The sequence below is a fragment of the Echinops telfairi genome, unplaced genomic scaffold, assembly GCF_000313985.2.
Source record: "Echinops telfairi isolate 266 unplaced genomic scaffold, ASM31398v2 ScPeMD7_3;HRSCAF=10, whole genome shotgun sequence".
NCBI lineage: Eukaryota > Metazoa > Chordata > Mammalia > Afrosoricida > Tenrecidae > Echinops > Echinops telfairi.
The window spans coordinates 16,543,731-16,557,661 of NW_022103899.1; the positions used below are offsets into that span (position 1 = coordinate 16,543,731).

At 47.5% G+C, this 13,931-nt stretch overlaps 1 protein-coding gene across 1 annotated transcript in view; it reads right to left on the reverse strand.

The window, feature by feature from the left end:
• Positions 1-385: 385 nt before the first annotated feature.
• The window catches only part of STAT1 (signal transducer and activator of transcription 1), a 37,537-nt gene continuing 23,991 nt past the window's right edge, over positions 386-13,931 (reverse strand). The window contains exons 17-24 of the mRNA XM_004701499.2: positions 13,661-13,796; positions 12,271-12,320; positions 11,070-11,164; positions 8,103-8,248; positions 6,480-6,665; positions 5,188-5,263; positions 4,034-4,136; positions 386-2,045 (exon numbers count right to left, since the gene is read on the reverse strand). Of these exons, the coding sequence (XP_004701556.1) occupies positions 2,031-2,045; positions 4,034-4,136; positions 5,188-5,263; positions 6,480-6,665; positions 8,103-8,248; positions 11,070-11,164; positions 12,271-12,320; positions 13,661-13,796 (807 nt within the window). The 3' untranslated portion in view covers positions 386-2,030. The remainder of the gene's footprint in view (positions 2,046-4,033; positions 4,137-5,187; positions 5,264-6,479; positions 6,666-8,102; positions 8,249-11,069; positions 11,165-12,270; positions 12,321-13,660; positions 13,797-13,931) is intronic.

Sequence of the window (13,931 nt, forward strand, 5' to 3'; positions counted from 1 at the left end):
AGGGGAGGGAGGGCAGTATTTATCAATCTTTTAAAATGAAGACATATATAATTCTATTTTTTGCTCACACGCAAGAGTGAAAGCGAAAAGGCAACTTAAAATCCTTACACCCAGTAAGACTAACATTAGGAGCTAAATATGTCTTTAAAATCAAGTCTCCTGGCTTGTGCAGTGAAACCACATAATAATAAAACCATAACTATCTCCAAGGGTACAAATATTTAGAAACAGTTGAATACCAGCAGTTAGAAACAATGTCTATTTAAAAATTGTTCTTCTCTATTTCCTTATCACTTCAGTTTAAAAGCCATCCTCCAGCCAGTCTGATCCAGGCCCTTTGCTGGGAGAACTGAGCGGAGGCCTCCGCTGGGCACAGACACGAGGAAACAGCACAGGCACTTTCCTTTAATTTGATAACAGTTGCAAAGGAGACATCAGCCACACTACACCGAGTACAGATACATCATACAATTAGAGTTGGGACAGTGGGCGGGCGAGGAGAGAAGACAGGCTGCGAGAGAGTTTGGGGAAGTGCCCTGTCACGCCTAGTCCCCCCCCCCCACACACACACATTCTGATGTCAAGGCTAATGAAAGAAGCAGTTAATAACACATAAATGCACTTCCCGTCCATTCAGAAAGAGGATCTGGGAAAGGCACAGAAGAGAAATCAGAACCATTTATGAATGTTATTGGTGACAAAAATAGACTTATCAGTGAAAAATAGGCAGTTCTTGATGCCATTACATGGGAATTTTTAAGTGACTTGAATTGTATATTGTCTTTAGTTAATGACTTGGGTTGCCAGCTACTAGTTGTTTTTGTTGTTTTTTTTAGCTTCTGGCTTTGAAAATGACAAAATTTTATATTATGGTTAGTAGACCAAGTACCAGATAATAACAAAGATCAACCCACTTAAAAATCATGAATTAAATCTCTGAGCGTACCTGCATTGATCGCTCCTTTCTCAATTCAGAAGACCCTGTAGCACTGAGTGGTATTGCCCCTTGGGGTTTCCAAGGCCACAATCTTTGTGGAGACAGATCGCAAGCACTTCTTGCTCCCGCACAGCGGCAGATGGGCCTAAAGGGCTGACTTTCTGGTTAGCAGTTAAGTGCTTAACCCCTGTGTTACCAATTGACTTTTTGGAAGTGGGTTACCACTCATTTTAATGTTTTGAAAAACAAGTTGTTTTGCCTCCAGAGAGAGCTGTCGTTAACAGCCAGCCTTCCATGAAGAAACTGCAGAGACAGTGACCAATACAGTAGCAGAACAGCCTCTGCTCTGGTATTCAGGTGTGAACAGAAACCCTGCCTGCGAGACTTTAACATGTACTTTCTCCGAATGATAGCATCATACCCGATAACCCAAAGAAGCATCATTTTTCCAGCAAGAGAGACAATATGGGTAATGCGATAAATTCATTTTTCTTTCTGCCCCGATGTGGAATAATTCTCTTTGCTAAGCAGCTTATGTCATGTTACATTTATATACACTTGGCTTTGAACTCTTGTATAGGCATATTACTACTGGAAATCCCTCAACCCTGTTTTTGACAGAGAACAATTTGATTCCTCAAAATACTAACTCTTGAGAGTAGAAATGTACCATTTTTACATCAAGAAGTTCCCTAGGTAACCGTGAGATTTATCGATCACCTGTAAGCACTGTGTGCTTGCTGGTTTTATGCGCAGCCATTGGCAGAAGTTGCTACATGTCTGCCCTTCGAAGGTTGTCATTCTAGTCCTGAGGCTTTGGGTCTACTTGGTGGGTTGCCATGTGCCAAACTCACTCTGTAGGAGAGTGTCTTTGAGTTTTACCTTCAGTCAGAATCAGGAAGGCTTTGAGAGTAACAGACGTTTGTGGCTTAGGGAAAAACTCCACTCGCTACCACCAAGTTCCGGCACATGGGTTGGCCTCTTTCCATTTTCCCAGAATCGTAGGCGGTGGAGGAACAGTGGAGAGCAGTGGGAAGGAATCACAGACGAGAAGGGAAGTGTCGCCAGAGAAGATGAGCGATAGCTCGATGCTCTACACTGTGTTCATCTGAAAAGAGAGAGCACGCGGTCAGGTGCTTGGCACTGACTGTGAAATGCAGATTCACACATTCAACATGACATGTCCACTCTAATGAGACAGCAGTATAAGGACGCCTCCGACAGCACCATGCAGCAATGGCCAGAGCTATCAGCCTGCAGTCCATTCTCCTGGGCTAGTCCAGGACCCTTCATACCACCTCTGCTGAGGGATTATTGCTGGGCTGCTGGCCGGCTTAATTTTGCGAGCTCACCCGGGCTCTCTAAAGCTCTTTGCTGGTAGGCAAGTCTGGGAGCAGAGCAACAAGGCAAATCTCATGCAAAACAAGGATGAGGCAAATCTGCACTGGATGCCAGATGGGGAGGAGGGGAAGAGAATTTCTCTAAAGGTCACCCAAGCAGGCATAATAAATGACGGTAGTGTGATATAGGCTGGAGACGAAAAATCATTAAGAAACCCTTAACTCAAAGGAGCCTTGGTGGCTCTGTGAGAAAAGCATTGGGTTTCAAACCACAAGGTCCACAGTTCAAACCCACCAGTTGCTCCTTGGGTGTCTGTTTCTGTAAAGATGTATCTGTAAGAGCTACTAATAAAATGTTTTAAAAAAATAAAAAAGAAACCCTTAACTCTTCCCCGGGGCATTCTCTGATAGGGTTCAGCGGCCATGGAGTTGATTCTGACTCAGGGGGGGACCGAGCGTGTCCGAAGTAAACGGTGCTCCACAGGCTCGTCAGGCGTTGGTTTTGAGAAGTACATCACCGGGCTTTCCCTGCTAATCCACCTTAGCCAAGAAGCGGTGCTGAAACCTGCTCAGCCTCATAGCACTAGACAAGCCTCCACCACTGGAGGAGAGACTGTGTACGAGGCTCAGTGGCCAAGAATCACACCTGGGTCCCCGAGTGGGAGGTGCGACTTCTACCATGGAACCACCACTGCCTCTACAGAGGAAAGAGGGAACCAAAGCGCCACTGCCATCGGGTCAATCTTGCCTCACTGCGACCGTGTACAGGGTTTCTGAGACTGTAACTTCATGGGAGCAGGCAGCCTCCTCTTTCCCCGCCACAGAGTGGCTGGTGAGTTTGAACCGCAGACCTTGATGGAGGTTAGCAGCCCCGTGCTTCTCACATAATTCCATCAGGGCTATCGGAGGTGCTAACTGTTCCTGTCCTGCACTGCTCTTTATGGGCTTTGGTCAAAGGCCCCTAGGTCAGTAGGCTGGCTTCCCTACAATACTAGAGAAAGCATCTAATTTTTTCCACTGGGTCATTTATAGATCAAGATTAGGGTTTTTTGTTTTGTTTTGTTTTAAAGCACTCAACACACACTTTCAACAATAAACATTTAAACTGTATCAGCAAAAATCTATCCAACCAAGCAAAATCTTTTGAGAGGATTTCAGGCGGAAAAAGCATACAATACAGGTTGACACACCGCAGCCATTCTCCCATAAGAAGTCTGTCTCTTTCACGGAACGTATGTTTAGTCGTGCCATGACCTTCATTGATCTTCTCACTCTTCGCAAGCCCCGCACAGAGCTCCTGCAGCAGTACAAGCTACTTCTCAAGTGCAAAGCAGGTGAGAGGGTTTCCTGGCTGCTAGCTGAGTAGCAGTCTCCCTAACGACCTTAACCTCCAGGCATGTATACACCCCGTCCTCCCTCCCTAGGAATAAAGCTTCTTCACAGTCACAGATCATCAGAAACGTTTCCTTAGCAGAAATCTTGGCTCCTTAATGCATGAAATGTCTACATGGCCAACCTCAAAAGGAAGACGGGGAACTTTTATGTATTTGAAACACAACTTTGTGTTTTGGAGGTTCTGTATGCCAGGAATGAAAATCCCGGAGCCCAGTTAATCTTGTCCAGAGCCCTTTCCTGGCTCCACCGGAGAATCTATCCGATGGCTTCTGACAGGCAGGCCCAGAGTCTGCACGGCAGCCTTGCTGCTCTGGGAGGGCAAAACTACAGAGGGGGAGAATACCCCTGCCCAGATACTTACCATCGTGTCCAAACCTACAGACCCCACTATCCGGGACACCTCATCAAACTCCTCAGGAGACATGGGGAGCAGGTTGTCTGTCGTCTGCAGTCTAGAAGGGTGACTAAAATGGAAAGAGAGGAAAAGGGCATTATAACCCCTGAATTACAAAAGCGCCGATGTCTGTCGATTACAACTCACAGCGACCCTAGTGTGTCAGAGTGGTACTGTGCTCCACAGGGTTTGTCAAATGGCTGGTTTTTAGAAGTAAGATCGCCAAGCCTTTCTTCCTAGGCCCCTCTCGGCGGACCCGAATCTCTGACTTTCCCATTGGTAGTCAAACGCATGCACCATCTGCACCATCCAGGGACTCTGAATTATGACTTCAGTTTTATTTCTGGTAAATCCATGCACTTGTCAAATACATTTGGAGGAGAATGGGAAATGAGAGGTAGGTGTCCCCATCCCTACCCACTGGGAAGCGTATCAGGCTCTAGAGATGGGAATGAGGGAGCAAGAGGCAGACTGGAACCTGCGAAGATGCTTCTGCCTGGTGGCCTCTAGATGCGAGCATGTGTGGTCCTGTGGCCTGAGGCCACGTGCTTCTCGCTTCGCCAGCGCGGGGAAGCCCCAGGCGAATGTCTGGAGAGTCCCTTGTCCTCCGTCCCTACCTTGAGGCTTGTATGCAGATCAAGCTGCTCCGCAGAGTGTGTTTACATGGAGGCTACATCCAGTCACCCCAAGACAATGGCTGCGGGCCAAACAACTGACCATGACTTTTCCAAAATTTTTCCTACCTTTTATGAAATGAAACATAATAAAAGCAGGCGGAGAAAATGTAGCTCAATTATGACTTTGGCTTCTTCTAGACAGAAAAGAACTGCTTTCCCACTCTGATCCATTTTTGTTCATTTTATTTGTCCTTTTTCAAAAGTATTAGCTTTGGGAGAACTTAAATAACCTGAAATACAGCTTTGCTTTGCTTGTTTGCTTGTAAAAGGCAGTAAAATGCTGATGGGCAGTGATACCGGGATCCCTATCAGGATCCTTCCAACATATCCAGAGTGGCAGCAATTACAATAGAAAAGCAAAATGCAAGTATCTTCAATAGGCCCCCGCCAGGAGTGGGAGTGACTGGAGGTCACTAACCACGGCCCTCTTCGGTGCTCACTTACACTTCCGACACAGAAATCAATTCGGTCTTGATGTAGCCAGTTCCTCTAGGGCCATCGAGTTCCATTGGCTCTGGGGCTAGAAGCAAGAACACGAGCAAGGCTTTCCGTTAGCAGAGGTTACACAGGAATAAGACAATCAATTTGCTCTTTGATCAAATTTTTACTCTTTTTTTTTCTTGAGAGTTGGGGTGGAGTCCTGAACCATTTTAAGGCCTCCCTGACTTGGCTCATCTGGAATTCTGATGCTAATGCAGGAGCAACTAGAAAACACAGAGAGGGGATCTCAGACAGGGGTCTAGGTGGGAACTTTCTCTTTCTTGGGCTTCAAACTGCCAGAAGTTGGAGGCCAATGTATGTGGCTTACTATTACTGGCTTGACTGATGTCATATACGCAGCTTCCGGGAGAAGCCAGGGCATCTTCATTCCAATGGACCTGTCCTAATCTTGAGATTTCTTAGCCTCCCCTGCATCAACTTGGTTGGCATGCTCCAAACCAGGTGGGTATAACTTCAGCTTATTCAAATACAGTTTGGCAAAGACCGAGAGGCAGCAGACCATGTTCCAAGCCGAGGATTGGTCTTAAAAGTAATGGCTAATAACAATACGATCTGTTCATCGAGTTGTGTTGAATGAGCCACTTCAATGCTCCTGGGCCTCGGTTTGGTCAGTTTTACTACTAGCAAGACCCCTGCTGCCAGCAAGCTGACTCCCACCCATGCTAACCACAGACGTGGTCAGAGCAGAACTGTGCTCCCTTTGGTTTGCAAAAGGTAGTTCACCAGGCTTTTCTTCTGTTGCACCTCCGGGTGGACCTGAACCAATAACAGATCTGCTGGTGGCTTAGTGTTCAGCCATTTGTACCCCTGAGGGACCCATCAGTAGCAGGCTGGCATCGGTCAGTTGGCCACCGCCTTCCTACCAGCCCATTGCCCTTTTCCAGGTAGAGAGCGAAAGAGTAACAAATGTCAAAAACCAGAAACAGACTCACTCTCCCAACATCCCTGAAAACTTCTTCCTAGTGGGACCTGCCAAGTCATGGGTTATGTTTCAACTGCGCTGTGCTGACAGTTCGCTTTGAAAGCCTGCTCTTAGCAATGAATGGGAGAGCAGGAGGGGTGCTTCTGCTGGCACCCGGCACTCACAAGAAGCAAAAGCAGCCTTTGTTACTACTAGGCCTACACTCTAGCCAGCCTGAGGACATCAGGGAAACCAGATTCCCCAGATGCGGAGAGTGGCTGGGGGGGCTATTCCTCCTCAGGGAATTAATTGACTGCTCTCTCTCCCCACGTACCTTCCTTTGGCCTGGAGTAATACTTTCCAAAGGCATGGTCTTTATCAATATTTGGATACAGATACTTCAGTGGGTTCTCTGGAATATTCTCAGCAGCCATGACTTTGTAATTGCGAATGATATCAGGGAAAGTAACAGCAGAGAGTTCTTTCTTCGTGTAGGGTTCAACCGCATGGAAGTAAGGTTCTAGAAAGAAGGAAAACCAAGTGACTCTCTGAAATTGGAATGCCCTGAAACAACAGAGAGAGAGACGTACAGTTTATGGATTTGACTGATCCAGTTAAGAGTTAGCCACCCTATTACAACCGATAGAGTATATTTTCTTTCTAAGTTTCTCACTGTAATCATGTCTTAAAAGGAAGAAAAATAAGGCTACCATCACTGTCCATAACATTGAAATTGCTATTATGTGTTTAGGTTGGCAAGCCTGGCATAAACTCCTTTGAAAGGCTGCCTCTTCAACAATATGCTACCCAAAAAACAGATAAAGAACTCACTACAAATTAAGTCATCTTGGGTTGAGTGAGGGATGAAATTACTAGAAGGTAGTTTCACTTTTCTTTTCATATTGAAAATTTTAAAATAATTGAAACAAATGGATTAGATGGAAAGTAATGTTTTAGTAAACAAAAAAATTCTATTTCCCTCTAATGCTTAACATAAAATTCCAGTTAAGTTTACTCCTACTCTTAAACCAGCCTTAGCGCTTTGTTAGTGCTCACCAAGTAACGTCAAGGAACAGCTGAAAGTGAGACCTCTGTTATAAAGCGGTTCTTGAAGGCCCCAAAGCATTCACATATCAAGGAACCTTTTAATGATGGGATTTCACAGCTGCAGAAGGCGACATTGAGGCAGGAGAGCCTTGGGGCTCCTCTGTACTCCCCAACGGTCACTTTCTCAACTGATGCCCCAATTGGCCTGGACGTCCTAGCTGCAGCTACCCAGGGCCAGCAAGGGGTCCCCTATGGGGGGCCGGGGGAGGCACAGTAGGTCAATCTCCAACTGCCAAGCTAAGCCCAGGCTGCACTGGTACGGGCAACCGCTTTAGAAAGAGAACAATTTCATCTCCTTCCCATAAAGCAATACAGTACACCTGTCTGCTTCTAGGTGGGATCTTCCTAAGCGAATCTGGAAGCCGATGCCTGTGGCAAAGGTTTCCTCCCAAGAACAGGGTGCAGATCATGCTCATGCAGATCCTCAATCTACAGGCAACGGGCCTGACCAAACGGAAGTGTGGCTATGTCTTAAAAACCACTGTTCTCACAACACGTGGAGGTACAGAATCACAGATACGTGTGGGGATTTATTAAGGCCTATCAGACAGGCCCTATTTGGCTGCCCCCGCGGAGGGCAGGCACACAGTTCGGTGCCGCAGACGCTCTTTGGTCTGCCCTAACTTGGCGAAGGTTTTCAACTGCGCATCCCCGTGTGCGCAGGCGTGTGCTCGGCAACGTGCCCACGCCCTGACGTACTGCCGCTGTTCAAGCCCACGTGAACGTGATGGCCCCTCCCCGGCCGCTCCGCGACGTGCCCACGCCCTGACGTAGTGCCGCCGTTCTGGGACCACGTGAACGTGATGGCCCCTCCCCGGCCGCTCCGCGACGTGCCCACGCCCTGACGTACCGCCGCCGTTCTGGGACCGCTCCACCCACGTGAAGGTGATGGCGCCTTCCCGGCAGCTCTCGCTGAAGCGCAGTAGGAACGTCCCGGGCTGCTGATCCTTGAGCAGGGCTCGCTCGCGCTCCTTGCTGATGAAGCCCACGATACACCTGGACGTGGAGAGATGGGCCCTTGATTGGCGTTGTTCCATCACGCGTGATTCCACTGTCCATACTGACTCACAAATCAAGAAGACGCCTGACACGGAACGTTTGAGGAACACGGCGAAGGCAGCGTCAACAAGTGCGTGGAAGAATCCCACGACCTTCGAAGCCCTCTCCTATTACCACGTTACGCACTTTACCATCTATAGAATTGGCGTTCAAGGTAATATTTTGCTTATACAAATAGGCTTACGTCTAGAAGAGGTTGTATAACGGAGTCAGGAGGATGCTATAGTTAGAAGCTCAACAAGCCCTTGCTGGCGCAAGGAGTTTTTTATGTTTACGTGATGATTTAAGGTTGAAGGGTCATGAAAATGTCTGCATTTCATGCCTCTTTTGATGCCATAAAGGAGGGCCCAGACAATGTATTTTCATGGTCTAGCACTTCAGGTCAGGGTAAAAGGTTGAAATGTCAGTGGACCTTGAGGGAAAAGTTAGAAACGAATGATCACATGCAATCTTTGTCTTCCTGCCCGAGGGCAGTATCGACGCTCTGGTGGTGCAGTGGGTACAGGGTGGGCTGCTGGCCGCAGAGCAGCAGTCTGAACCGGCCACTCCACAGAAGAAAGAGGTTCTGCCCCCATAAATACTTAATCGTTTTGGAAATCCACAGGGGCAGTTCCACCCTGTCCCATAGCATTGCCATGAATCAGAATCTATTTGATGGCAGTGCTTGGTTTAAAGGCACCATGAGGCCCCCTGGTGGTGCAGTGGGTTAAGCACTGGAATCCTAACTCAAAGGTCAGCTGTTCGAATCCATCAGCCATTCTGTGGGAGAAAGACGACGCTTACTGTAAAGGTTTCCCGTCTTGGACACTCCTAGGAAGGCCTCCATAAGCTGGAACCAACATGATGGCCGTGGGCTTCGTTCAAGGTTTTAAGGACAACCAAAACCAAAACTCACGACCACCAAGTAGACTCCGACTCATAGTGACCCGGCAGGACACAGTCGACCTGCCTCTGTGAGTTCCCAAAACTGTAGGGCTTGATAGGAGCAGAACTCCTGGCTCCTGGGTTTGAACTGCTGATTTTACAGTTAGCAGCAAAGCATGTAACCCACTATCCCACCACAGCTCCTGCAGGGCAATACGAAAGGCAGTATTTAATTGTTTTTTGATGAACTATATGTCATGAAAGACTCCAAGTCCATTTCAGTTTTGCTTTTCTTCCTTTGTTAGCAACTCAGGCCAATATTTAGACCTTCCACTGGGGGTTTGTTTGTGTTTTATGAAGCAATTTTTAAACTTTATTTATTTTCATGTCAGACTCCTTTTTTTTTGTCCCCCCTGCCCCTGCCCCACCCCGTCATCCTGGCCTTTTTGTCATTGTCAAAGTCTTGTCTCTTGGAGAATAAACCACATTTCTAGGCACTATTTGTTGAAAGAATGAAGGAAAGGCACATGCTTCTTTTTGTCGAATTTAGCATTGAAAATACTAGAACATGATGAAAGGGCAACACATAGAACGCTCTGGAAGGGTCCATGTAATCCCCTGGGGCTTCCCCCTCATGAGGCCTTGAAGCGTTGGCCAGTACACGTCAAACTGGGTTCCACACTTGCACAAAAGGAGCAGGTGCTAAAACAATCTGTCAAAAATACCTCTATCAAGAAGAGGGAACTGATTGCAATGATGGACACATAACCACACACCCCCCTCCAGGGGGATGAACAACAGAAACCATGGAGGAAGGGTGACAAAGGTTGGTGTAAGATACTGAAATAACAATAATATATAATTTATCAAGGGTCACCCAAGTGGGGAAGGAAGGAGCGGGGGGTGGGGGTGGGGTGGGGGGGTGGAGCTTATACCAAAAGCTCAGTAGAAAGTAAATGTCTAGAAAAGGATGGCAACATATGTACAAATATGCTTGATACAATTGATGTATGGATTGGTATAAGAGTTGTGATAAACAAGCAGCCATCTAGCTGAGAAGCAACAAAGCCCACATGGGAGAAACACACCAGCCTGTGTGATCAGGAGGTGTCGATGGGATCAGGTGTCAGGCATCTAAGACCCAGAACAAAATCATACCCAAGGTGAATGGGGGGTGGGGCAGGGGGCATGGAGTGGAGAGCCAATGCCCATCTGTAGACAATTGGACATCCCCCTACAGAGGGGTCACAGGGAAGAAATGAGCCAGTCAGGGTGCAGGATAGCACCGGTGAAACACACAACTTTCCTCTAGTTCTTTGGTGCTTTCCTTCCCCCCACTATCATGACCTCAATTCTACCTTACAAATCGGATTAGACCAGAACATGCACACTGCTGGACAAGAGCCTGCAACACAGAGAATCCAGGATAGATACTGCTCCCCGCCCCTCGGGCCAACAATGAGAGTAGAGATACCAGGAGTGTAAGGGGAAGGTGGGGATAGAAAGAGGGGATCAATCACAAGGATCAACCTATAACCCCCTCTCAGGGGGACAAACAATGGAAACGTGGGTGAGGGGTGACGGAGGACAATGTAAGATATGAAAATAATAATCTATAACTTATTAAGGGTTCATGAGGGAGGGTGGGGTAGAGAGGGGGAAGAAATGGGGAGCTGATATCAGGGGCTCAAGTGGAAAGAGAATGCTTTGAAAATGATGATCGCAGCATATGTCCAAATGTGCTTGACACACTAGATGTGTGGATTGTGAGAAGAGATGTAAGAGCACCTAATAAAAGTATTTAATAAGAAAAAAAAGAAAAAGAGTTGTAAGAGGCCCCAACAAAATGATCTTTCAATTAAAATAAAAACAAACCTCTATCAATGGCTCTTACCCGTCATTCCAGAGAGAGAGCAAGTGTTTTTTAATAAGTTCAAGGATGCTTTCAATCCAGAGCCAGAATGAAAAATTTTTATCGTTGATATTTTCCTGAAAGTACACAAATGCTCACATTAGCAACAGAGAAATGAAAAATGGTGACTTACTTATCCGTGCCTACACCCCCCTACCATCAGCGAAGGTTTGCAGACCCCTCTGCTGCCAGAGCTGGAAGGGTGTGGCACAGAGCACAGTGAGCAGAGGTGGGCAGTAGCATCACCAGGGCCGGAATTACAGCTCCTCCCTGCGTACTGGCCCTCAGACCCCGACCCACCATTCCCTGGGCCAAAGAGGGGGTGAGCCTCCAGGTGAATCATGAAACTAGCTCCCTTCACACGAGTGAAACAATCCAAGTAGAGCAAGCTTTCCCCAGTGTTCCGTTTGCCATCCTGACAATTCCGCCTCATGACAACGCTCCGTGTGCAGAACAGAGCTGCATACCGGAGGGCTTTCCTGCTTGTGGTTTCTTAGAGGTAGATCACAGGCCTTTACTTCAAGTCGCCACAAAGAAGCTTTGAACTCTCAGTCTTTGTGTTAGGAACCATTGTGCCACTCACAAAGTCTCTTGGGGATCCATCAAAAACCAAGCTCACTGCCACTGAGTCCATTCTGACTCATAGGGACCCACTGCCCCTGTGGATTGCTGAGACTGTAACTCTTTAAGGGAATAGAAAATTGTATCTTTCACCCATGGAGCAGTCAGTGGTGGTTTCAAACTGCTGACCTTGCAGTTAGTAGTTCAACGTGTAAACCACCATGCCGCCAGGGCTCCTTCTGGTGATCCCAAGAGAGTCTAATTATTCCCTCTAGCTGGCTCCACTAAGCAGACCCCCAGGACCACCTTGGGTCAGAAAGGATGCCCACCGAGCACCGCGAACACATTTCGGATGGCAGTGGTTCACATCCTGCCAGACAAAGGGCCAAGGTGAGCAAACAGAAGACTGGAACTGGGGAGGAAGGATGTTATCACTCAGGCAGGTGCTTCTTGTCAGACTGACCCAGAGTTCTCAACCTTCCGCCCCAAAGGAAAGTACACAACCCGCTCTATGGAGGGAGTGATAGAATTCCCAAACAAGCGAACCATGTAAATACCACAGCAAGAAACGGCAGCAGCTCATCCACACTCAGCCAAGGCAGAACTCATAGGCAGTACCCACCTTGCAAAACCTGGTCCATGGAATGAGACCCTCGGGGCCGGCACTGGGACCTGAACAGATGAAAATGACATTTTTTCAGGAAACACATTGATTCTGAGGCTTTTGTTGAACTGACAACTCTTGTCTTTGACCTCATTATTGGAGGATTTTGTATTGCCCATGCTCTCACTCGGGAAGGTAGGTCCAAACCGGTAGATGCGGCAGGGCAGAGCCGCGGGAAAGGTGAGTGCTTCAGCATGTTCCCAGCTGAAGTCAACAACTGGGCCACCAGGCAACCTTGTTGGCTCAGCTTGCCTTCTATGCGTTTGGCGCTGGCGGGAGGGGGTGTGTGAGTGACTGACGCCTGGGGCACAGGAGAATGTCCCCATGGGGTTTTCTCGGCTGGAATCTTCTCTCGTGGAGCCGCCAGTGGGCTGAGAACGATGGGACCAGAGGGTTGCAGGATGCTAACCCTGTTTCCCCCAGGAGTCACGGTTCGGGAGTCGCTTCTGCACGTAGAGTTCTTGATGACTTTGTAGAACCTACTACAAAAAGTAGCACAAGAATCCAGGGTCCAGACCCATTTTGAGTTGCAGAAAGAAAATCTAGATGAAAGATGTCCATGGGCTTTTCAAGAAACGGTTTAAACACCCTTCACTGGGTGAAGCTCTAACAGGGAGCTGTGTTGGCCTCTGATTTGCGTAGTGTGAGAGGCTCTATGGAAGACCTTTGCGTGTTGGCTCTGGGGTGGGCAGGCCTGGGCCTTCTTCACACCTGGAAGGAGACTTTCTTCTTACTCTCCAAGGTGAGTGTGACCTCACCCTCCTTGTCAGGGAACTGATTTTAGTCCCAAGGAATATATTTCACTGACTGAAAGATGTTTCCCCCAAGAACTCTGTTCCCAAATGTTAGTATTACACAATAGGGAAATGACTCATTTCCATAATTTCTAAAAACAACAACAAACAAATGCATTGCCATTGAATCAATGCTGGCTCATAGAGACCCGCTTCCTGTGGATTTCTGGGATTGTAACTGTTTACAGCAGTAGAAAGCCCAGTCTTTTTCCCTTGGAGCTACTGGTGGTTTTGAACTGCTGACCCTGAGGATCTTAGCCCAGCAAGTAACTACTACACCACCAGGGCTCCTATCATTTCTAAAACCTGTTGTTAGGTGCCACAGTCAGCTCCAACCCATCGCAACCCTGTGCACATCAGAAGGAAACAGTGCACAGTCCTGTGCTGTCCTCACAATTGTTTCTTAGCGAACATAAACTACAGCTTGGAGAGCCAACAGAGTAACACTTTCTGACCAGTAACAAAATAAGAGAGGCCACAAGGGAAAAAGAACAAGTACAGACGTTTCAGGCATTTCACTTTTTATATACACGAGAAAGTTAATATGCTCATACCAAGAAGCTTCTCTCCCAACATGGTCAGCTGGTCCCCATTGAGACCTCTTTTGGTGACGGATGAAAACTGCCAACTCAGCACCTCTGACAGCTGAGCCCATCGGGCACAGGGTGGGTTCAGGAAGAAGGACAGATTCTAGAGAGAAAACATCCACAAAGGAAGGGTCACTGAAGAGCCACCAATCCCAAAGCACCAAACCATAGGTGCTCCCAAAGGTCAACCTAGTCTAAAGGATACAGATGGTTTTTTTAACAATAAAACCACTTGCAT